Source organism: Echiichthys vipera, assembly GCF_963691815.1.
Source record: "Echiichthys vipera genome assembly, chromosome: 2".
Classification (NCBI taxonomy): domain Eukaryota; kingdom Metazoa; phylum Chordata; class Actinopteri; order Perciformes; family Trachinidae; genus Echiichthys; species Echiichthys vipera.
The window spans coordinates 11,228,991-11,253,658 of NC_139827.1; the positions used below are offsets into that span (position 1 = coordinate 11,228,991).

General features: G+C 39.4%; 1 protein-coding gene across 2 annotated transcripts; it reads left to right on the forward strand.

Annotated features, from left to right (window-relative positions):
- The first annotated feature begins 3,841 nt into the window (after window positions 1-3,841).
- On the forward strand, window positions 3,842-22,810 carry LOC310955636 (uncharacterized protein). Of its 2 annotated transcripts, none has more exons than XR_014593450.1 (10): window positions 3,842-3,979; window positions 5,116-5,337; window positions 5,506-5,589; window positions 6,768-6,815; window positions 6,986-7,065; window positions 8,161-8,257; window positions 8,345-8,431; window positions 11,473-11,703; window positions 12,546-12,621; window positions 13,676-13,727. XR_014593450.1 is itself a non-coding variant. In XM_083925570.1 (10 exons), exons 1-9 carry the CDS (start codon window positions 3,946-3,948, stop codon window positions 13,726-13,728), a joined length of 936 nt encoding a protein of 311 aa, XP_083781696.1. In that variant the 5' UTR covers window positions 3,842-3,945; the 3' UTR covers window positions 13,729-13,771; window positions 21,443-22,810. The 2 variants fall into 2 exon arrangements, 1 of the variants encoding a protein (XP_083781696.1); XM_083925570.1 differs by lacking the exon at window positions 12,546-12,621 and adding an exon at window positions 21,443-22,810 and having other exon boundaries at window positions 13,676-13,771.
- The last annotated feature ends 1,858 nt before the right edge of the window (window positions 22,811-24,668 follow it).

The following is a 24,668-nucleotide window of genomic DNA, read 5'->3' on the forward strand; positions in this document are numbered from 1 at the left end:
CTTGTTGACCACATTTGAAAGACAACGCACTGATTGTTTTGCTGGAAGATTTTCACGGCATATCAGCGTTGGTTTCACTGTACACAACCCAACCGGCTCATGGATCAGAGAGACCCATTGAGGGGAGTGAGTGGCAGAGGGCAGCAGGGAAGAAAGAAAGGAGCGAATGAGTGTTCTGGCTTCTTGACCTCTTAGCATAAGAAGTCTTCTGAGTTCAAACTCCAGTGATTACAAGCTGAGCTGGTATTTAAAGTGCCCCCCCCCAACACCCCCCAACCCCTTTCCTCCCCCCTCCCCCCCCCCCCCATTCACTGCAGACTCGTGTGAGCTGTGTGTGACAATGTCTACAGCTTGAGTAAAAGTACATACCACATGAACCTGTGTGTTTGTGTGTGTGTGTGTGTGTGTGTGTGTGTGCGTGTGTGCGTGTGCGTGTGTGTGTGCGTGTGTGTGTGTGTGTGTTTGTGTGTGTGTGTGTGTAGGGGTTTAGTCGAGTAGGTGGGCAGGGTCAGGGGTTGCTTGGTGGGGTTCTGGAGCCAGTGGGCCTTTCCTATTGTTCAGCTTGGAGGAGCCAATGGGGGGCAACGAGTTTTGATGCCAAAGGTATTGCCTGCCCACGGTAGGGGGTTTGCAATAAGTATGTGTGTGTGTGTGTGTGTGTGTGTGTGTGTGTGTGTGTGTGTGTGTGTGTGTGTGTGTGTGTGTGTGTGTGTGTGTGTGTGTGTGTGTGTGTCAGGAAGAACCCACAAGGGGCGGGAAAGGGAAAGTAATTACAGATGATATAGGACCAAAGGGAGGAAATTGATTAAAGAAAATGGGTGACCAGGAAGTAAGCAGGGATCTTTGTTTCCCCTTCAATTACACTGAAATATCTCAGTGGTCCCTCTCTTTGAGCTGCATGTGGTGGAACAGGACTTTGAGGAAAGAGGGCTGTGAGTGTGGGGGGTTCTTTCTGGAGGAGGGGAGGTGAGGTTGATGGATGGACGGACTCGACACCCACGATAGCCTACATACACCACTGTATTCAGTCTATTGGTCTGATTAAATAGTGTTAGCTGTCTGCAGTTCTCACACCTGAGGAATTATAGTTCCAGTGTATAACAACACCAAAGTCACAGTCCAATTGGCTTCTATAACCTTCAAATAATGTCTTCATTCACAGCTGTGTGATCACATTCATGCAGGTGCCACTGTTACTCTGCTGATTTGCTCGTGTCGACGCCATTTGCTGCCACAGCTCCCTCCAGTCCAGCGCACCAACCAGCGCTGTATGTGGTGTTTCAAGATTAAGATTTAACCTTTATGTGTCTTTGTTAAGGGAGATTAATTATCCAGCTGAATTCTTGTGGTTGTTCTGAGTCTTTGAGAGCCCCTTATTGGTAAATTAGTATTTGTAGCATTGTACCAAGTTAATTATTAAATATTTGTGTAAGTCATTTTACAGCATTCTAACAATATGACAACATTCACGTTGAGTCTCACTGTTGTGGACGATACTCTCTGCAACGAGTACTGTATTGCACAGCAATACAAACGTTTGCATTCAGCAAACAGAATGCACCACCTGTACTTCGGTTTTCTGAAAGTTGCACAGAGAATCTTTAAGCATTTGCAATCAAAATATGCTTACTGAGACGGCACTTTTGTATACAGGTCGCCAGGACTCAACATTTTAAAAATAAGCTATGTCAAAGTTAGTGTAAATCATTTGGACAGACCTACTCAGGAACAAACTAGTTGACTTTCAAATGCAAACTCTGGGCACCAGTACACTTGATCAAAGGACTTGTGTTGAATTGTTTCATGTTTTAATTGCCGCATGCACTGTATTCAGTTGATTTGAAAATCTACTGAATTAGAAAATCCTGTGCATGTTCATAAGGATGTGGGGAAAATATGTCAAAATCCAGTATCCAGTTCAGTGTGTGTGTCTTTCTCTCTGTCTCTCTCTCTGTCTCTCTATCTGTCTCTCTCTCTCATTTACTGTTGCTTCACTGTTACTTGCTTGGCAAGTGTGAGTATACAGTATGAATAGTTTTACAAGGCCAAGGGAGAAATAACAGTGATGGGAGGTGGTGGTGGTGGTGGTGTGTGGGATGGGGGGGAGTAAAGAAAGAGAAAACAGGTTGTCAGTGTGGTTGAACAGCAAAATAGCATTTTCTCCCTCGGGCTCAGCCTCCACAGATGTTTCATTCAGGCCCCATGGCAGGGCCACTCTAAAAAGTGCTCCAGTCCCGACACAATTCAGCTCCTTTGTGCGCTGAAGGAGAGAAGCTCAGCCCACTGTTTACTGCTCGTCCACCCCCCCATCCCCCCTTGTCTAACCCCCCTCCTCATGTTAGCAGGCGGAACAATTGGGGAGGGCCTTGCCCAGAGCTGGGGCGGTGTGGCAGGTCAACAGAATGGGCTGTGAATCCTGTGCCTCTGAATCCTCCGGGTGGGTGGTCCAGCTCTCTCCCCTCTCTGTGTCTCTCTCACACACATACACATAGAAACACTCTCCTCTCCTCTCCTCTCCTCTCCTCTCCTCTCCTCTCCTCTCCTCTCCTCTCCTCTCCTCTCCTCTCCTCTCCCAGTGATTAGCTCATCCCCTGGGCCAGGCCTGGTGCTGGTGCCTGGGCTCTGTGATGTGGTGATAGGTGGCCCAGAGAGGAAGCCAGACGAGGGTCTTTCTTCAGGATTAGCAGGACTCCCAGTTCTTCGACACTGCGAGCAGGTCCCAGACAGACCTGGTCAGGCCAGTCAGCAGGAGGGGCCTGCGGTGGCCCACGTGGAGCCTGCCAGTGACTGGGTGGCAGTTAACACTAATCCTGCTGCTGATTACCACTGGCATGGGGAAATAAACAGTAATAAATGAACCTACAAGGCTGAGCACACATACACCCTTACAACAACTCCACCCACACAAGGCAAGTAATGCTGACACACTTGCTAAACGACACACACACATTTATAAACGTTTAAACAGGGAGTTGTTTTCTTAATTAATCGTTTGGTCTATAAAACGCCAGAAAATAGGAACAAACACATGTTGGGATTCGCCAGAGCCCAAGTACATGTATTCAAATGCCTTTTTTTATTTGATCAACAGTCTAAAACCCAAAGTATCCCTATATGAAAGAAAAGCATCAAATCCTCATGTTTGAAATTTGCCTTTATGCTTGATAAACAACTTAAAGTATTTGTCAGTTATCAAAACAATTCTCAACTAATCTGCTGATCTCTAATAGATTTCTCACTATTATCATAATATAAAAATGTCCTTATGCCTCCTTTTGCTTATATTTAGGTATATATATATGTATATATATAGATATAGTATATAATTGGTCTTCATGATTTCAAAATCTGCACACTTAACTACACAAGTTGCAAGTTATAGTTACCTTCTGCAAAAAAAAAAAAAGAGGGCAACTATCTTACCCCATCTAGCGTATTTTGCCTTAGTCAGAGCGACATCTAGTGAGCAGAAAATAGTACTGACAACAATGGAAAAATTGCAGTAAGTAACCTACAGTATTTTGCAACACTTTCCGTTTCTCAAGAAGAATACAGCAAACAGTTGGTTGTTATTACTGAGCAATGCCTTGTTTAGAGGAAATAGAGGTTTTTTTTTGGTTAAAGCTGGAACAAATATTAAATACTGTTCACTAAATTTATTAACTTTGGATTTATGCCAGACCAAATTAGAAGATCCCTCAGAGAGCCTGACGCAACGTACTACGTGACGTAAACTAGTATGTTTCTTCTCAATGTTTTTTGATGCATCCTGTTGTGGTCAGAGGTGTTGATCCTCTTTTTAGGTTCCTTTAAAGGCATAGAACGTTCTGAGGCATTGAGTAAGAAAAGCAGCGTATGAAAGGATCAGCCTCGCGCTGAGCTTTGATAATAGATTCTGTGCATTTAGACTTTTCCCACCTGCTGCTGCCATCAAACAAACTTACAATGTCATCACTTGGTCCTTGCTTCTTTATCCTGGGTAAGGCTCTTTATATGTGTATAATTGAAATGCACCTGTTTCACTTATACTGTATTAATTATGATTTATTGACTTACAAAGTGTTGAGTCTTTTTGGCAATATAACACTTTTTTGAGAACCCTGTACCTCTAATGTTCTGATTTAGGTATTTGATTCAGGTCATTAATTACAGATGGCAAAAATGCAATGAAAATTCAATATTAATGTTTTATTTAATACAATAGTGTCGCTAATGTCAAGGCAGGGCCACACCTTAATGAAGCCTACATTGCTTACATAGCTGGTTCCCTTTGAGGCTTACGGTGAACGGGGTACTGTGAGTCGTGTAGTCTAGCGTAGAGATAGGTAAAAATTTGAATTACTTGTACTTTACTTGAGTATTTCTAGTTTTTGCTGCTTTATACTTAAACTCAAGTACATCTTAGAGGCAAAAAAACGAGTCTTCAGTTAAGTTTTTACTTTTTTGGGGGGATATATTCTTTATTGCATATTTGCAAAGACTCAGTAAAATAAAAAATAAAAAAAATAAAAAACAAGTGAAGTTTGTCAAATTTGGCCAATGTTTTATTCTTAAAGATCCCATGTTGTGCTCATTTTCAGGTTAATATATGCATTTCGAGTTTCTACTAGAACATGTTTCCCTGCTTTAATGTTCAAGAAACCCTATATTTCTAATACTGTCTGTCTGAATATACCTGTATTCACCATCTGTCTGAAAAGTTCTGTTATAGCGCCTGCCTCTAAGGCCCCCTCCCAAAAAAGCCCAGTCTGCTCTGATTGGTCAGTGTTTCTTCCACATCTGCTCTCTGTGTCTCTGCACCTTCATTACAGACAGGGAATGACCTTAAGGGCACTGTAGTAGCACTTTCTATCTTTATATAGTACATCTGTGACATCACAACTGTACAGAAGTCCTGACGGCCCCTTTAAAGACAGTTTCAGAATAGGGGCTTTGGGTATTTTCTCTGTGGAATGAGCCTTTTGATCCTTTCACAGTATTTATATAGCCTCATGCTTTATGATTTGAAAAAACAAACATGGAATTTCAATTTTTACAATTAAGGACCTTTAAACTTTAGTGATTTTTGTGTTCACCTATTGGATCGTTTTGAAAAGGCTGTATCCTTTCCTGCAGGTTTGGCTGTGGCTTCCATCACTGCAGATGAAGCAACAACAGGGATTTCCACATCTTCAAATACATTTGTCCCCAATGGCAATTATTCCACCTCTGTAACACCCCTTAACTCCAACACCAATGTCACCAGTACCACAGACACCACTGACATCACTACCACCAGTATCATGAACATCACTGGCGGCAACAGCACCAGTTTACCCTTAACAACAAAGCAGAAAGGTGAGACCTTTTATTGAACTATTTATTGTATCGACCCATAAGCGTTCCCCATAAACAAGTTTTCAGACCCTCATAGACAGTCAGTTCATTATCATGTCTTCTTTGTTTTATGATTGTTCTTGTCTGCATTGATGTTTGCTTGTGGAATGACATGATTCTCTGATGCAGGTGATGACAGTAAAGGTACAATGTCCCCGATCACACCTAAACCCATTGATCCTTCTAAAATAACAACACCTGCCATCAAAAAAAGTGAGTTGAAACCGTTGATGAATAAACCATATTTTACAGCTTGGTGTTCCTTGATTATTTTGAGGATTTAGGACAGATTTACAGTTTATTATTGTGATATTGTGGGGATATATGAACAACTACAAGGAAATTCAAACTTTTATGCCAGGTATAAACAGCTACATAGCCAAAGGTATAAATAAAACACCTCAAATTATCATTATCAAAGCATAAACCCTTCATTCATCGCTTTGTACACTGTAATAAGAACTAATAACAGATGAATGTTCTCAACACCTGCAGTACATGTTTAGCTTTTATTGACTGACTTCATATTGTAGAAGGTGACTCTGCAGTTCTCCTCTACGGAGCATTTTAGCAATTGTTGACTCATTGTTTTCAGTTTTACAGCGTGACTGTTTTGATTCACTTTCACCAAAATTCTGATAAACCCACTGCATGCTACCGAAAAAAGGTAGCTAAAGAGACAGATATTTCCCTTTGGGAGTTGGCAGAAACAAAGGACGGTGAATATTGGACTTACATTCATCAGATGGACAGAAAAGTGTTTTTTTAGCTTGTTTTACTGCCACCAAGTGGCCAAAACAAATCTGTTAATGCAACTTTAAACCAGAAATGTCATTTTATCATGGACTGAAGCATTTCTTTTTTGAGATGGATGGATTACTGAACAGGCCTATTTGGCACAGACCCGGGGGCCCATAATGTTGCTGAAAAATGATCACAAAGATATGCTAAATGACCAAAAAGGGACAAAACAAATATAGGAGTTCAAAATGACCATGAAAGGATGCTTAATGACTGACAATAGATATTAAACGACCACATAGAGACAAAAAACGACAACATAGAAACGTAAAATGTCTAGAAATAGGTGCAAAATCACTAAAAAATCTGAAAAACAAAATAACCACATAGAAACTGTCTCAAAATCAGTGCACAATGAACACAAAGAGACCCAAAATTACTACAAAACTAACTAAAAGTAGACTCTTTGAATTTGAGTGTCTTGGTCCTATGTAGACAGAGTGGGGGGCCACTTAACATGTCTTTGCCCAGGCGCCCATTGTCTCATAATCTGCTCATGCCTTCTGACTATATTTTGAACATATTCAATGACAAATATTGATGTCAACTTTTTCTCTCGTAAAATAGAAACTTTTTTGTATTGTTTACAGGCACAACTGCTAAGCCAAAAGTAGCAGGGACAGCAGGTGATAGCACTGGTGAGTAACATTTAGATGCGCTTATACAGATGATATCATTTTATATCAAACCATCGTATTTTTAGGTTGTAACTACGTATATTGTGAGTTTGGTCATTTACAGTACAAATACATTATGTCTTTATGTCGGGCCACATCTTTATAAACATGCATCGTATCACCTGCTTCAGGTATTATCATCTTAGTTGTGATCCTCATCGTAGCTATTGGATTTGGAGTTGCCTGCTTCTTTGCGCGGAGGAGAGGAAGAGTAAGTAGAGTAACCGTTTGCTTCCAGTACCAAACTAGGAACTGTTCACCATTTTGGGAAATATGCTTTTTCGCTTTCTTTCCGAGAATGAGATGAGGTGATTAATAAAACAGTCATGTTTTATTAATCACCTCATCTCATTACATGATGTCTGTATTCTTAATATGAAGCTACCGCCAAAGCAGCCAGTTAGCATAACTTAGCATAACTTAGCATAGAGATTGTGTCACTGTCAGTTTTAAGTTTTATCAAAATGTCCATTTAAAATATAAGTATAAATGATTACGTAATCTTTGAGTTAATTTAATATGTTTAAGTCTAAAGTCTCACTTCTTAACTTTCTAACTGAATATACGTAGTTTTAACCATTTACTTCAGCTTTGTCTTGACAAGAGGCTGTAAACACTAGCCGCTGCTGGATGTCCAAATTAACATCAATGCTGTCAGCACATACAGTGCCGTTACTCAGTCCTTTACAATAAAATCATATGCTTCAACAACTCAAAATGATGCAGTAAAAGCTCCTTCATTTCCATTTTTTAATGTATACCACCACCTGAGCCACTCAGACTGAGGGTCGCCCAAACTTTCTCACTGCTCTCTCTCTCTATAAATGCTATATTTGTAGATTCTTAGCGGTGTGTAAATAAATTCTACTTGTACTTCAGTGACAATCACCTAGGAAAAGCAGCGATAAAAGACCAGGAACTGTGTCCGAATAGTGACACAGACTCTACGCCTCAAGCCTACTTATTAAGAAATGTGATATTGTGATTTTTAAACCCACACAAAAACTTAAGTACAAGTTGTATTTTTACAGGTATATAAGCCCAGAAAAACATGACATTGTTGTTCTATGCTTAGCTTTTGCAAGGATGAAACAAATGAGACATAACATGATAATCAGAGCACAAGCTGTATCCTCCTATTGCCAGAAGTTATGCTTGGCTAAGCTAACCGGCTGGTGGTAGTAGATTCATATTTAGCATACAAACGTGTACGTGTTATCAGTCATCTCATTTCCCAAAATGTCGAACCATTCCTTCATTTTTGTGGTACCAATATGTGTTTGTTCTGAATCCCCTTTTTCTACAGCGCTACTCTGTCGACTTCACTTCCAGACCGGATGAAGCCAACATCCCTCTCAGCACTATGGAGCCTGAGTTGCCTATTGATACTATGCCTCAGAACGGTCAGTCCAATTCTTTAATTAAAAACAGTAAGTCACAATAATAATAATTAAAAAAAGATTCACCTGGTTCTGATCCGTGCTTTTCAGGTCTGCAAACCTTTGAAAGTACACCAGCTACTACAACAGAACCACAAGAACCAGAAGTGAAACCTGAAGTACAGGAGGAGCAGAAAAGTAAGGTTCAGCAGATTTTATTGTTGTTCAAGTTCAATCAATGGAGCTCAGAGAAACAGGACAGGGCATTTGTTTCAGATGTAGCAAATCAAGTAGTGCATTTACAAGTGTTTTGTGGGCTAATTGTGTGCTGCCTTACTTCCTCTTGCACAAGATCAGTTAGACTGAATAAAAGGAAGTGAGCTCTCTCTAAAATAAAGACAGAGACACTGTGAGATGGTGTGTGATTGTCCAGAGTCATCATATAGAATATTGAAACCGAAATATAAATAAATAAATAAATATAAATGTTTTTTATTCAGTACATGCATTGATTTATCAGCCTGCAAATATCAAATGAAATAATGTTGCCTTTGTACAATATGCCAAGCAGCTTTGGTAAACCACAACATGTTCCTGAATTTATTGGGAGTGAGCACAGCCGGTGTGAGTTTTATAGGAAGGAAATCTGCGCATCAGCCTGACTCACACAGCGCTTGAAAAACCACCTCAGATCACTAAAGAACTTTCACGGAAAATTTTGAAATCTTAGACGGAAAATGTATGTGCAACTGACACACATGATTTCCTTACTTTGAGGGAAGAGACGAGCTGAAAATGTGGAACTGCAGTATGCATGTCTACCACTTGGTGGAAACGCAAGCCAAGTTAACAAATTAGAAGCTTGTTCAGTTGGATATAACTGCAGCTGACCGACACCTCATACATCTTACAGTGGTTGTTAAGCATGTTGACATTTTGCTGTACAAATAAAAAACATGCCATGGGTTTTTCTAGATATTAGGATTACTTCCTCTATAATTTGTATATTTCCTTTTTTATTTTAACTAGACATTTGTTGCCGTACTTGCATGCTTAAAAAGAAAACTGGTTTGACCTCTTCATTCATCTGAGAATAAATGAAGTGTTCCTATTTTACTCAAAGACATCTTCCCAGGCTGAAATAGAAAGGTAAGAGGTATAGTTCATGTCCGGGCCTGCCTCTCTGCCCTGGGCCACACTTTGTTTAAATGGACAGTGTCAATGGCCCCTCTGAAAAGCAGCTACCTTTCAAATGGTTCACTTCCTCTCATTGGAAGGAAGATTGGAAATCATGCACCTGGGTTTGTTTCAACCTCATGACAAGAGGAAGAGTCAGAATTTTGCTGAAGACAACTGCTTGTCCAGTGCACTTAAGCTCACTTGTTTTATCTCCAGTGTTTCAGCTGGTCAAGTAATAAGCCATAAAAAAACAACAACGTAAAACTGTACACAGGTACATTTACTCAAGTACTGTACTTAGGTACAAATTTGAATTACTAGTACTTTACTTGAGTATTTCTATTTTTTGCTGCTTTATACTTAAACTCAAGTACATATCAGAGGCATATATATATACATATTTTTGGGCAGTTCTTTAAGCCTTTATTAGATAGGACAGACATGAAATGGGGTAAGAGAGAGAAAGGGGGAGACATGCAGCAAAAGGGCCGCAGGTCGGACTCAAGCCCACGGCTGCTGTCTCAAGGACCTTCAGCCTCTTCACATAAGGTGGCTGCTCTAACCACTCAGCCACCGGCCGCCCCAGAGGCAAATATTTGAACTTTTCACTCAATTCCAATACTCAAGAGCTCTAGTGACTCAGCAGATTTAGATTTTTATTACAAAATATAATCAACTAATACAATATTATGCAATATTATAGATTAAGATACCCTGCTGTGTATACGTTTATTAAAATAAGCTCCACTTTTACCATCTAAAACATTTGAGTGGTGTGCACATTAATGCATTGCTAATTATAATTCAGTAACATAAAATATATGATTCTAAACTGGGCCATAATGGGTACTTTCACTTTTTAGTGCTTTAAGTATATTTTGATTTACTTTTGAGCACGTGCTTGAGTAGGATTTTAATCGCAGGACTTTACTTTAACAGAGTATTTTACTTATGAAGTATTGTTACTTTTGCTTAAGTAAAAGATCTGAATACTTCTTCCACCACTGGTTAGTCATTAGTTTTGCAGGTACTTGGTCATACACCAAAGTATTGGACATATAACATATTTGAAAAACACTGGGTAGTCACTGCACCCAGCTGTTGTTGCCCAAGTGCTAATTAGTGGGCTTAAGAGGTGCTGGTAAGCATTTTTTTTTTTACTTTGGAGAGAGCCTGGCTAGCTGTTTCCCCCTGACTGTAGTATGTAAGCAAAGGTAACTGTCACCTGGCTCTATCTCAGTATATAACGCACTTACATGAAATTGGTATTACACCATTTCTATAAATATTGTATTTTAACCAGTTACTTTTTACATAACAACAACAACCAACTCCAGATCACACATCCTATACCATAGGAGAATGCTAAGCTTATAGTCAGGTCAAGAGACCACCGGTGATAAAGCGTCTAGTCATCCACCATAAACCCGACAGACATGATGATTCTCTGAAGATTGGAATGATGCCCGAGGAGCCATCTTACTCAGGCAGAATTATCGGTCACCTTCCTCTCTCCTTCATCTGAGCTTTCCCTCCACCCAGCCCTGGGTCAGATAATGATGGGGCCGCCCTACTTTCCCACAGCCTCCAACAGCTGCATGGCTGTGGCTCATTAGGAACTGGTCAGTAATCAGCCGCCTCATTACCAACATGGTGGCCCCCTGAAATGCCTTTGCCCAACAGTAATCCCCCCCACCCCCCTCTGGCTATACGGGTAGAAATACTGTTAGTATGTGGGTGCTAAGTACAGAACCAAGTCAACCAAATATCAGACATACAATAGCAGCACATTTAAATGATGTCTCAACAACATTATGCAATGAATTTATTGCAACAGTTTAACTTCCTATTAAAACGGCATGGCATAAATGAAAAATAAATTGTGTTTTTCCAGTTAATTTCATAATGACTTGGCCAGTATGTTGTTTTAATTCAACCATGTATTGTTTTCACCTACACGTGTCATACTACTGCTGGTTTCAGAGTAAGAAAAACAGTATTCATTTACTTGGAAAATAACTTAAAAAAGAAATGTGGTTTGCTTTTGTCGTCCTTCACAGCTGAAGCTGATAAATCTGTTGTTGATCCCAGCGCTGAGTCTGCAGCTCCGGCACCATCCCCAGACAGCTCTGCGGACAAACCCAGAGAGGACGTTGTTGAGCAGAGCCCTCCTGCACCTGTGGATGACAAAACGGATGATGAAAGCGTCGTTTCGAACAAGACCTCAGTGGAATCGCTGAAGGAGACAAACGAGAACAACAGCAACAATGCTGACTTCAGGCAGAAGGGAGGTTGGTATTTAAAGGTTGTCAGTCATTCCTCGCTTCCTCGCACTATCTGAGATGTTAATTATTTCACCTACACAAAGATTAACAGCATACACTCAACTACTACGTATACCTTATGTGGTAACCCTTTACAATAATGTACACAATAAAGGAACGAATGAGAATCTAACTGCTAGTGAAGCCATCTCGTTAATGAGTAACTCCTCATCACATTTTAACTTATAATAAGTTTATTGATAAACAAGTGAGGAATGAATCAGGAACAACTTGATGATTCTAATAGAGCACTAAATTGTAGATAATGATTAGTTACCAGAGAACAGCACACAAGCGACACAAAAAGTAAAGTAGTTATCATAAGTTAAACCATGATCTAGGTCAGGGGTCTGCAACATTTACTATCAAAGGAGCCATTTTCCCCCTCTTCCACCAAATCAAATTTGTCTGGAGCCGCAAAACATATTTGATGTCACAGCTCATAAAGGTTTATATGTAGTTACTGTTACCTCGCATTGTTACCTGTCCTAAAATTGTGGTTGTTCGCTAATTTCTCACCACATATCAAGCATAGAGGTAAGCCATCATCATGTGAAATCAAATGAATATGTCCACAAAACACTATTTTCCGTCGCTATTTTTTGGGGGGGATTTATCCAGCGGCAGTGCGGCTCACCAACTCCAGATTAGCCACCTGCAGGGAAAGGCGTTGGGCCGTAGACCAAGGATGTGACACATATTTTAGTTTCACGTGACATTTTTTCCACTGCAAGATAAAAAATTTCCCCTTGTCCCCTGTGCAAAAAAACACGTTATTTACACATTGTTTATATAATTTTTTGGCAAAGGGACAGGGAGCCACTGAAAAGGGGCTGAAGAGCTGCATGCGGCCCAAGAGCCGCGGGTTGCAGACCCCTGAGCTAGGTGAATACTTGATTCTGATTGGCTGCAGGGTGTCCGTAAACATATGATATAGGACACCTCATTGGGAATTAACCCTTACATAATCATGTAGTAATGAGGGACATCTTGAACATTATTCATCATTATGTATCACTTCACACAGAAACAGTAACTTATGTTTAACTAATTAGTAAATAATGAGTTAATCCGAACAACCCATAAAAAAAGTGGTCAGTATGATAGATTCACAGATATTCATGAACGTTGTGTTACTTGATGAATCATTAATTTCTCCCGGTCTGTTCTCTAGTAACTCATCATTATCTACTATATTGCCCTCCAATTATAAGAGAATTATACTTATTAACAAGTTATTAATTATCCAGTCATTCCTGATTAATTTCTCACTCGTTCCTCACTCATTTTTCAGTTATATCATTAAACTAAGCTCTATAAAATTTGATCAGGAGTTCACTAATTTTCACAAGCAGTTAGTTTCTCATTCGTTCCTCATTTGTTCCCTGGTGACTATACCGTACTGCACTCACATTTTGTGTGTGTTACCCTGCACGTCTTCATCCATTGAGGAAAAGAAGATAACAGCAGTTTTCTATGCTACTGCTCCTACAGTTTGGCAGTACAGTGAGACAGTGACAGCACATTTTGCTGTGTTCATGATTCAGTCATGCAACATGACTTGTTTCAACACATTTTGCGGTGACAAAAAGGAGAACTTACAACTATGCAGTCATTCACTCTGTTAATTTCCGGGCACATTGCGCATCAGTCTTCTTGGAAATAAACTTTTCTGTGCAACATTAAAACACAAGTTTAGTTTTGTCCCCGTTTCTTAATATATATTTGACATCATACTGTAAACATAATGAAGTTATTGGTTTCATTACCCTCTCCATACTGGCCCTTATATTGGTAATAATCATTCACTGACTCTTCTGTCTGACGTACAGTGTACAATAGTAATCAGGTCACATTACAGCAATTTGTTGTTGGGTTTAACATCAGGATTCACATCTCCAAACCACCCAACTGTTAACCTCTTGCTTTTTTTAAACAGATTTGAAGAGAAGCAAGATCTTCTGGGACGTCCCTCTCGATTGTCCAGTGTGAGACATTTCCCCTCTCTGACCCAGTGCTGTTCTTCAGGAACTCGGTAAGACCACAGAGGACAGGCGCTCTGTTGCAGATGCTTGACTGCAGCAGCTTGACTGCTCAGCCAACTCAGGTTTTAGTAAAGGGAAAAACCCCCTACCCCTACCCTGAACTGCAGGTCCACAGATCTTGTGTAAGACCACTGGGAGTGCTCTGTTACAGCTTCCCGTCCCAAATTAAGATATTAAAAATAGAGCAGCCATAACCATGAAATCTAAAATTATAAAGTGTGCTTGTCCCCAAAATTGTAAATCACATTGATGGTCTGACATCCAGTAGTTTATAAATACACACTGAAAGCTGCACCCATAAACTGAGCCTCGCTGCCAGTTGAAAAAAGTCAGTATCACAACATACAGTATATCATTCAAAGTATTACCACTTTACTTTTGATTGCTTTTCTAAATTATTCTTTTTCATAGATGTTTGTGTGAGTAACCACAGGTCTGTCAGCAATAATATTATCTCAAGGTCCACTTAAGGTAATAGCTTTATCCTGAACTATTAACCGTGTCTCCATCTTCATTATGACGTGACCAAAGTTCGACTCTTAGGTGATGACACATGATGACATGAGCAACTGAGCAAACGCAATCCACTAATGAAGACCAAGGGAAGAGCTTATAAGTGGATCCTGAGCTCAGATTTTTTTATTTATTGAAATGACTAATGGTCGATACTAAGTCCTCATACTCGTCTAATAAATAATTATGCTAAGGCAGTTGCTCCTTTACTATACTATTATTGCAAAACCATCTTTCCTACCAAAATGATTTCATTAACCACACTTGGTTACATTCCTTTCTCTGTCTGGTTCCTTCTGCTCTATCTTCCACTAATGGATGAGATTCCTCTCACACGAGTACTAACATGGACCTCTCAGTGTAATCATCATGTGCTTCAGGATGTAAGGCCCACATCTGCACCTGCACTTCTTTCTCTTCTTATCTGCTCAGGAACACCCGGGGCTGAAGCCTGAGGCCCGAGGAATTCACACCGCTCTTAACAGCTGATGATAAGCTCACATCTGAGAAGCTAACCGCTCAGATGCTCCGTGTTAGCGGTCACGGATCATCTCCGCTCTCTCAAAAACACCAGCTTGAGAAATCCCAAGCATCTCCATCTCAGTAAAGGCACTCAGTGCTAGAGTAATAGAGTGGGTCTTCAAGATGACTAAAATGATAACTACTGTATACGCCGATTCAGCTAAATGGAATTTAGCTATTATTTATTTGATTATTTACACCTGTGCTTTTACTACTTTGTTAATGTCAAAATGTGAAAAAGGCCTATGCTGCATTCTTGTGGAATCGGAATAATCTGAAAAGTTAGTTTCCGATGGGGGAAATTCACATGAAGGACTCCTCAAGGCGGAGCAACAACTCGGAATATCAGTGAACAATTGGGGGACAACTTGCCAAGTTGATGTCACATTACAAACGTACATTGCGGGTGAATGTAATTGTTGGGTTAATTAATAGGCTACAGTAACAGGATCTTGATTCATATTTGTACAGAGGTGCCTCTGGTTTGACAGTTTAGACCGAGTTTTGTGAGCCTGTGATATAAATTGTATGAACTAAAACCAATTGCCATGAAACACTATCTAAGGTTATGGAAAGAAATAACTTGCTTACCTGAGTCTCAGCTATTTGTGGTCGCTTTCGCTTTCAAACATGCTATTGATATGGTTTCTGTTTTTCCTCACACGAAACAGCTGGAAGTGATGATGGATCATGTGTTAACGCACAATTTACTCAAAGTTAGCAAACTTTTGCGATGTATTTGTCTGTAGTCTGGGGGTGATAATTAAACTGAATTTAAAAGAAAATGCCTTTCACAGAGAACTGAATTATGTCCATAGCAGACTGTGTGAGATGTGAGACACGTTGTTGCTCTGCTTTCCAGAATAACAAAGTGTAAAACAGTGAATGAAGCTATTTGTAAAAGAGAGGAAAAGAGGAAAAAGTGAACTCTTTACTCATTCCCACCTGGTCTGGGAAGAGATGAGTAAGCTGGAAACTGAAGTTGAAAGGCTGCTCACCATTTTGCAGTTGTGGATAATGGATATGAGCTGACAGGTCATAAACTAAATCAGCATAATTAGACCTGGGACTTCACTGTGTTATTTTCCAGTCAGAACCCAGCTTTCATGTTTGATGGCCAATGTTGGAGGAAACTGTCTGTCCTGAATATTTCACAGCGAGGAGGAGGCAAGTGAGAGAGAGTGGCAGAATGTATTTAATTGTGTGAGACAAATAAGGTAAGTTGTGAACTTGAAGCAGCTTGTTTTATTTGCAGCTCAGGCTCATTTTGGAAACGGGATGCTGGTGCTGGTTCAGATACAGGTCATGGAGCCAAGTCGGGTGATGGGTCTGAAGCAGAAGATTATCATGAATGAGTCCAATTCTACTACTAGTACTACTACTTATTTCAATACTCAGGATTAGCAAAGACTTAGGAGTTAACTTTTTAGCTTTTGTCTCACTTCTCTGCCCCACAGTAATAGCAAAAGTCATAATTTTCTTTGGGTGGCATTAAAGTTGTGCACACAGATTTATGGTGTGCGGAAGACAATACTGTATGTGGTGAATGTAGGATCTTTTATCTCAGTAATAACAGTGAAGGAAAACTTCCTGCTTCTGTGGTTTGATGTGGTTCAGACGGGCAGGTCGGCCATTACACCTGGGCGGCTTTACAGGAGGGAGGGGACTGTCGGAAAACACAGACTAAAGAAAACAGCTGGTGGGGGCTGGTTCTGCCCCTTCCTCTCTCAACTACGAACACAAAACGTTAAGTTTTGGGCAAGAAATTGAAAACTCGCAACTGCAAAGTGGTGAAGGTAGCTATTAGACTTGCATCATTAAAGGGCTGTGTCTATGCTGTACATGCGGTTTTAAGGGCTGATGACTGATGCATGTGTCATCACAGTGCACCCGGCAGTGATGACATGTAGACATGTACTTTTGAAGGAAAGAGTGACTCCTTGATAGCACTTAATGTTGCATTATATACATGTTGATAACATAATGTAAAAGACTGGATTAAAACGACTCATCAATAAGTCACTGTCATTCAGCATTATAGGAGAAAAGGAACGGCAACATAACAGGGGACATGTAGCTTCTACTGAAAGATGTATTGTGTGTGGAAGCAAAAGCTAAAGTCAAATAAATATTGACTTTCTTGCTAGGTAGAGGAGATGATTGATACTACTCTTATATCCGTATGGGAAATATGAAGCTGGAACCAGAGCATGTTAGCTAAGTTTAGCATAAAGACTGGCAGGGAACAAAAGTTGCAGTTTTACGGAGGATTATGGACCAGACTTTTCTTTCTTTCTGAATTTACTTATTTAGTCATGAATATTTAATGTAGCAGAGAAATACTTCATATTTGTAACCAAGTTTTGGTTCTTGAAGATGAATCCCTGAAAATAAAAAAGAAATAATACATATAAAGTGGATAAATCTGTCAGTGGTGTTTTTGCCTTTGACTTCAGATGCCATTCACTTTAATGCCCCATCAACATATTAACCTGTGCACTGAACAAAATGGTGTGAAAGGAAGAGCTGCTGTTTTACTAAAGATGAAGGTGACTTTTTTGAAACAGAGATCCTTATGAGGTCATGCTGACAAATGACAAATAAGGTCAGTGTGATTGTCCTTAAACTGAAACTACTGCGGATCTTTTCAGCGTCACGTTTTTAAAACACCAAGATGAGTCTGAATGCTTACTATATGTTAGCCTCACAGGTTAGCTTCCTGTCCAATGTCTCTGAAAACCAAAGGTTCTGACCTCTTCCCGCTTCGTGTCTTTGACCTGCAGAGGTTTCTGGGTCGAAGTCCTTTCCAGAGGTCATAGGTCAGACAATCCTAATTAAAGGCTACACAGTGACTGCAGAAGAATAATGTGCCCTCAATGTCAGAGTCAACTGGCTCACATTCTTTGCCTGACATTGAGCAAGTCTCTGCAGAATTTGATGTGCAGCGGCTGCTGTGATGTGTAGCACAAACCAGGATACATTTCAACAAATGCCGCCGCACATGACAGAACCTGAAAAAAAATGAAAACAATATTTGGGTTGAACATAGAGGGTGACATGAAAAATTGCTTACTGGATGGCCTAAATGTCACCCTAAAGAAGAGTATTCTTTCATCCCCATTCACCCATTTTTTTGTTATTTTATTTTCGCACATGCAATTTTGTCATTCTGAATCAGGGTAATTTCTATCCTGCTTCGGGAAACACAAAGTCAGGTGTTTAGAAACAAGGTAAAAGTGAACTCTCTTCTGCTTCTACTTTCCCTGATGCCCCAACCTCATTTTATTTTAAGAGATGTCAAATTATGCTAAGCCGTGACCTTCCCTGTTTACTTCCCCCTTTACACTATAGATATTTTACAACTAGAGTGCCGCATGTTCTAGATTCTTCCTTTGTACTTCAGTCCACACTTTGGCAGGTGGTCCGCAAAACATTTATAGGGCTTAAGTTAGTAGCGCACATTTCACTTCTTTGCACCACGTGGCACGTCTCTCAAAGAAGAAAAGGAGGAAGGTGGGGGTTACCCAGTGAAAACAATCTGTAAAGGATACAGAAATAGAGTCAGCACTCGAGTCGCACAATGTTGAGTTAATTGTGAACAATCACAACCTTGACATTTTGTGATTTATTGAAAGTGTTAGCTCTGCTCGGCCTAGTGACTAATGCTTTGTTCTTTTTTGCAAGTCACCTTCTTTAAAGAGGAGACAGCTGTCTAGTTTATATCAGAGTAATGACAAGTTACTTTCGTTTGGAAATTTGTCAAGATCATTTGTTGCACACACCTTTTAAGCCTTGTTTATGTTGCTGATTCCCCGGGGACAGGATCAGATCAATGTTAACTTTATGTTGCAGAGAAGAAAGACTTATTTCCTGACATCATACAAAAATGTGTGTTTGAAAGTTATTAATCAATCCAATCAAATCAAAAACAAATCCGTCACGTATAGGTTAATTTGTAAAATAAATCAGCTGGTAAACCTGGACATGCATTAAAAATCCTGAGTAGTAACTAAATTTCACCCTCTGGGAGCCTTGAATATCCGTAGTTAACGTGGTGGCAATACACTCAATAGTTTTAAAGATATTTTAGAGGAGTTTTGTGCGGTTTCCAACGCAGCTGACTCTCTCAATGACCTGCGACTCTAAACCCCATGAGGTCTACAGTTGTAGGTACAGTTTCCTTTCCTGTTGTCCTCTCCAGGCTACTTTAGACATTCCTGGCCCCTGCTTTGTGCAGTTGGCAGGGCTACTGTGATCAGGAGGCCTGCTGACAGACAGACGTTCATTCACCTGCTAGTATCACCTCGACTCCACATTCCTCAGGCAGTGTCAAACTGTCGGAGTCACACCGTGGCTTTATTATGTCCCTGTCTCTCATCATTCACACGGTTTAAAGTGAATTTTAGATGTTGCTGCATGAAAGTTCCAAAAAAGATTAAAACTTTAGTTTCCTCAAGGTTGACATCAATGTTGTTACAGCGAAGCGTTGTTATGAAATCTGCACGTCAGTGAGTTATTCCACACTACATTACACCATCACACATTAATCAGTACAACGTAACAAGTGGCGATGTATAAAAATAACACAATGCTGATCTAAATTTGATGGGGATGGTAGTTATTCATCACATGGTCATTTGCTGTAGGCAAAATTGATCTGGGCTGGTTAGTAAACTACTGTAACATTAGCTGGAAAACATGCTAGCACTAGTCAGTCATTGTTTTGGGTCAATTACTCTGAGCGACTGAGAATGGGAGGGGGGGCTCTCCTACTCTCCTAGCTTGCTAACCTTGGTCGCTAACTGAACAGTAAGTTAATAGTTGCTTGAATCTCTGTGACTGAGTCTGTCTCTTCTCTCTTTCTCTCTCTTTTTCTTCCTCCCCAACCGGTCAAGACAGATGGCTGTCCTCCCTAGAGCTGGGTTTGTCCGACGTTCCTGTCTGTTATAGTTTTAGTTGCCACTGTGTGCACAAGATTGCTACTTATGGGGTAATTGTTGGGTCTATGTAAACCATGAATAAGTCATTGAGTGTGGTCCTTACCTACTTCATATGTAAAGTGTCCTGAGACAACTTTTGTTATGAATTGGCACTGTAAATAAAATTAATTTGAATTTAATTGAATTAATATAGTTTAGTTAAAAGATGTATTCATGCATCATGTGTCACAACGTATTTTCTGACAGGAGGGTTAAATAAAAGTGCATTATGCTACAAAGTAGGCTACGGCAGCTTCATCCATTTTGCACTTTGTTCGCTCAAAGGTCAACACTGGCAGCATGGTTTTCTGACCATATTATTAACTCTCACACCTGAAACGGACCCTATTTCAGTCACATTCTGAAATTAACACTAAATCAGATGCAAAATATCTGTATATATTTGAACATTGTGAGTCCCATCTACGACTTGTGTTTCTGCATTAATTGAATACATTTTGGATTTAATTTCTTAAATGTCCACTTATTTCCATGAAATTATTTCAACCAATATTCAGATATACAGCTTAGCTATACATCTTGTTTTGCTGTCAACAACAGCCCTCAATTAGGTTCAGAAAACTTAACCTCAGAGTAATCAATCTATCAGATCTGATGCATTTTATCGCTCCAGTTGTTCAGACTTCTGTTTTTGTGTACGCCCCTTTTCGTGCCAATAGCCCCAACAAAGACATTCATCACTTTGCAAAATACATAAAAGTTCAGTTCAGTAACACATGATGTAATGTTCAGGTGTGAAGATTTAAGGGAAATTAAGATTTTTAGTTTTTAACCATTATTTTCTCCCTTCACAAAGGGCTATTAGAAACGTCTTCAGATGGCAAGACAGAACTTAACCTCAAAACTGGTTTTCACAAAGTGTCTTTGTTTTACCCGTATGGCATTTCTATGTTTTCTATTTGTGGGTGACTGAAAAGGATGAACATCCTTGCATGAGATTCAGTTGACCATTTTCTTCCACACAACTAAATCCCTCTTGGAATGCCCAATCTTTCAACAACAAGGTTTCACTATATCTCCACAGATCCCTATCTATCCCTGTGGCTCAACTCGCCATAGCTGTATAGACTTAGATCAATGTGAAGTCTTACCTGCAACCTGAGCCTCAGTAGTCACATTACTGCTCTAAAACCAAACTCCATTATATTGGATGCAGTTTAGATTAACCCGGGTCAAATTTGAGAGAACAAAATACCACTTTGAAATATATGATTGTGTTTGAGTGATTTTCAAAGTGCAGCAGAGCAGTTGGCCCTTTAACCTGGGCCTTAATTGAAGGACAGAATGGAGTGAGTTACTGTTAATTTAGACAAATATTTGGATAAATCCATAGATTAACCCTCCTTGTCTTGCTGTCACATAACGCTAAAGGTCTACACTGTTTTTTGCAGCCCCTTAATGGTTAAGCGTAAATCACATCAATAGATGTGGAGTAGGATTATGTCGGCTGTCCTTTCCCTCAAACAGATGTTTCTCCATGGAGGTTAAAGGTCTAGGCAAAGGCCACATAAACATGCCCAAAGCAGAAGTTACAAGTAGAAAAAGCAGGTGATTGCAAGACGTGTGACTGTGGGACAGGATACATTGTTTTCATTGTTCTGTGACTTTTTACCCCCTCTCTTTCAGAATGAAGAAGTGACGGCAGTGGAAAAGGACACGTCAGTTCATACCTTTTCAATAATACAGTTAGCTTTTGCCTTCTCGTCGGATTCTAATTTCTTGTCACAGCAGCTGAGCTCAGATTTTTAGGTATTTTACTGATAACTTGTGTTTTACATCGTGCTGAATTTATAAATTAGATGTTATTAATATTGGTACTACGGTAGCACCTTATTCTAATATTAATTAGCATATAATAAATAGTTTATAGCATACTATGATGTAGTCATATGTAAGGATGCACCAATCCGATACTAATATGGGATGTCAGGCTGATACTGACTCAAACAGCTGGATCGGGTATTGTGACGATGGGGTCAATCCGTTCAATTCAATTCAATTTGTTTATTAACAATATAGATAGCATACTGAAATTTTAATTCCTGGTTAAATTTGACCAATTTGTTGCTGCATTTAAAACGTTTACACTTGAAATGTAAATCCCATTCATTTTGAAAATTGTAAATTTCTATCTACGTATTTATTTGTTTAATTTTGTTTTATAACGATTGGAAAGCAATGTTTATGTCAAGCTGGATGTTGCTTTACACATAAAAGACCAATCCAAGTCACTTCCATACAGTGACACATTCAGATTATTAATAAAACACTGGGATCAAATCAATAATCAGTATCGGGCTATACCAAAAGCCCATGAGACTGAAAAAGTTGTATCATTGCATCTTAGTTGTAAGCAGATATAAGTTTTTATTTATGTATTTGTCAACAATTATAACTCTTCCTGTGGATATATAGTGATTAAGTAGAGCAAATACAGTTGTAATAATATAAAATATGTCTTCACAGGAGAGGACATTGTTGCTGACAAATACTTTACAGTAATAAACACATAAAAATGTTCCTATAGCTGCTCACAACTACATTACAGTGTTGCCGATACAATACAGCACAAAGGGTTTTTAAGTTGTTATTAGTGATCTTATTATTGGTTCATAAATAATGTAAATAAAAAAATGCTGTTATAATGCAATATAAATGTAAATACTAGCCTTAATATTGTTTATTCACTGCCAGCTCCCCAACCAAATACATCCTTAAATGGTTTTCTTTATCACATAACAGTATTTTTGGTGCGCAATTGTAAAATATAAAAAGAATAATATATAAACAAAGAAGCCCCCATACACAAGCTCCAGAGAGCTTACCAGGGGTCTCATTTCACATATCTTCATTATGTCTCATGATCGTACTTTTCTTTTATCTGTTTTGTGCATAAACTGAACTGAACTGATAATATAGGATTGTCAGATTTGAATCAGTGATCTTGTACCTATTTAAGATGTAATGTTATTGTAGATGCTGCATTTTGCTTTTCCATGCTGTTCCTATACAGCAGCATTAAAGTATACGTTATGATGAAAAATGCTGTCATGTCAATATCCTTTGACTCTATTAAACAAAAGTATTTTAACTTTGTGCCATATGCCGTTGTTTTCTTTGCATCATTTACCATTTGAGGAGCTCTTTTCCAAAACGCTATAAATCCATTTGAATAGTTTTCAGGAAAATTACATTTACCTAGACCCACACATTTGGTTAATATTCAATTTATCTTGTCAAAATGGTTTATGGCTCAGTGTGAACATGTTGAACGGACAGACAAAACAAAAAACTCTCCCGCTTCAGAGCGCCGCCATGTTGGATCACATAGAACACTCACTGAATTCTGATTGGTCGAGAGGACGTATCGCATTTAGGCTAAAAATAGGTTTGCCGCTGGTCGTGGTTTGGAAAGGAACTGCATCTTGAGACCATTTTAAACAAGGAAATATAGTGATTTGGCATGAAACATTGATGAAGCAGTGAATAGGTTCTGTATACAGCAAAGTGCCATGAATAACTCATTTTTTTTAAATTTGGCTTTTATCTCGTTTTGGAAAAGAGCTCTTCATTTATAGTTTGTATAGGTGTCTTGATCTATCTTGGCCTCAGAACTAAATAAATTCCCCACATTTCACCAACCAAATGAATGATACACAATGACACAAACACCTATAGTAGTAAGATTTGACGTGACTTTTTGCTCACAAAGTAAAATAACTCTATACACATCTAATAAGTCCTCGTACCTTTCTTCAATGTATATAGACCTTTATCTGCAAACTTTATTTACAAGTTTCTGAAATAGATCAATTAACAGTAGATTCTTGCCTTCACTAAAATATAGGCGTAACTCATCATGTGTGCCTTTGACCTGAGAAAAATAATAATTACAATGAGTTTTTGTTACATCCACCATAATGTATTTCCACTGCCCTCCTGCTGACTTTTACCAACTGTTCTTTTAGATTGACCTCAACTTGTTTTACTGTAAGTGCAAACATGAGCTCCAGGTGCAAACACGTTTAGTTCAAAGTGACAGTGTTAAAAGACAGGAATCCCCCGCCACTGTGCTGCACACATTCCTCGGTCAGTAGCTGACATTCTGATCTTGGAGCCGGTGTTGTAGATGTGTAGTCATTACTGGTGCTCATTAAACCTTAAACAGAGACTTGATGAAGGATGATGCTATTTGTTTCATTTCAATCATTAAGGTTAACATAAAACAATTATCATCTTTTTAACACAAAGTAATGCACAATTAACTGCTGTGTAGGATTTCCGCTCATCACTGAAAGACTTGCCTTTATATATGGGTCTAAATTTCCTTTTTAATTTCATGAGCCATATAATATTTTTATAATTTCCATCTACAGTGAAGTGTTGCCCAGTGTTTGGTTCTGATCCAGCTGCTAAATCCAGCCTGTTTCCACAGGCTTCCGCTCCCCTTTAATAAAGACAAGTGATAGCACTGGCCTATATCAATGTGCCCGCAGGATGCTTTAATCCATCACTGAAATGTTGCACTGAGCCTGCGGTGCAGCAATGACGGCAGGAGCGGATCTAAAATTTGTGCGCCTACCCCTCAAACCTGACCGCAGTCATGGACACCCTGCACCAAATCAGTACAGCAGAACACAAACCTGTTCCTCCTCGGAACTGGATCCAAATGTCTCAGGTCTCAGTATCCTCTATTTATACGCTGTGTATATTTACAACAGGCCGGATGATTAGGATGCTAGGGAGTATACGAAGAGAGAATGTAGGAGCAATCTTCTTTGGCTATTCTAAGGAGATATGAAGTTTATCAGGGGTGAGCCCCCTCTCTGACGTCATAGCTTGTTTTCAAAGA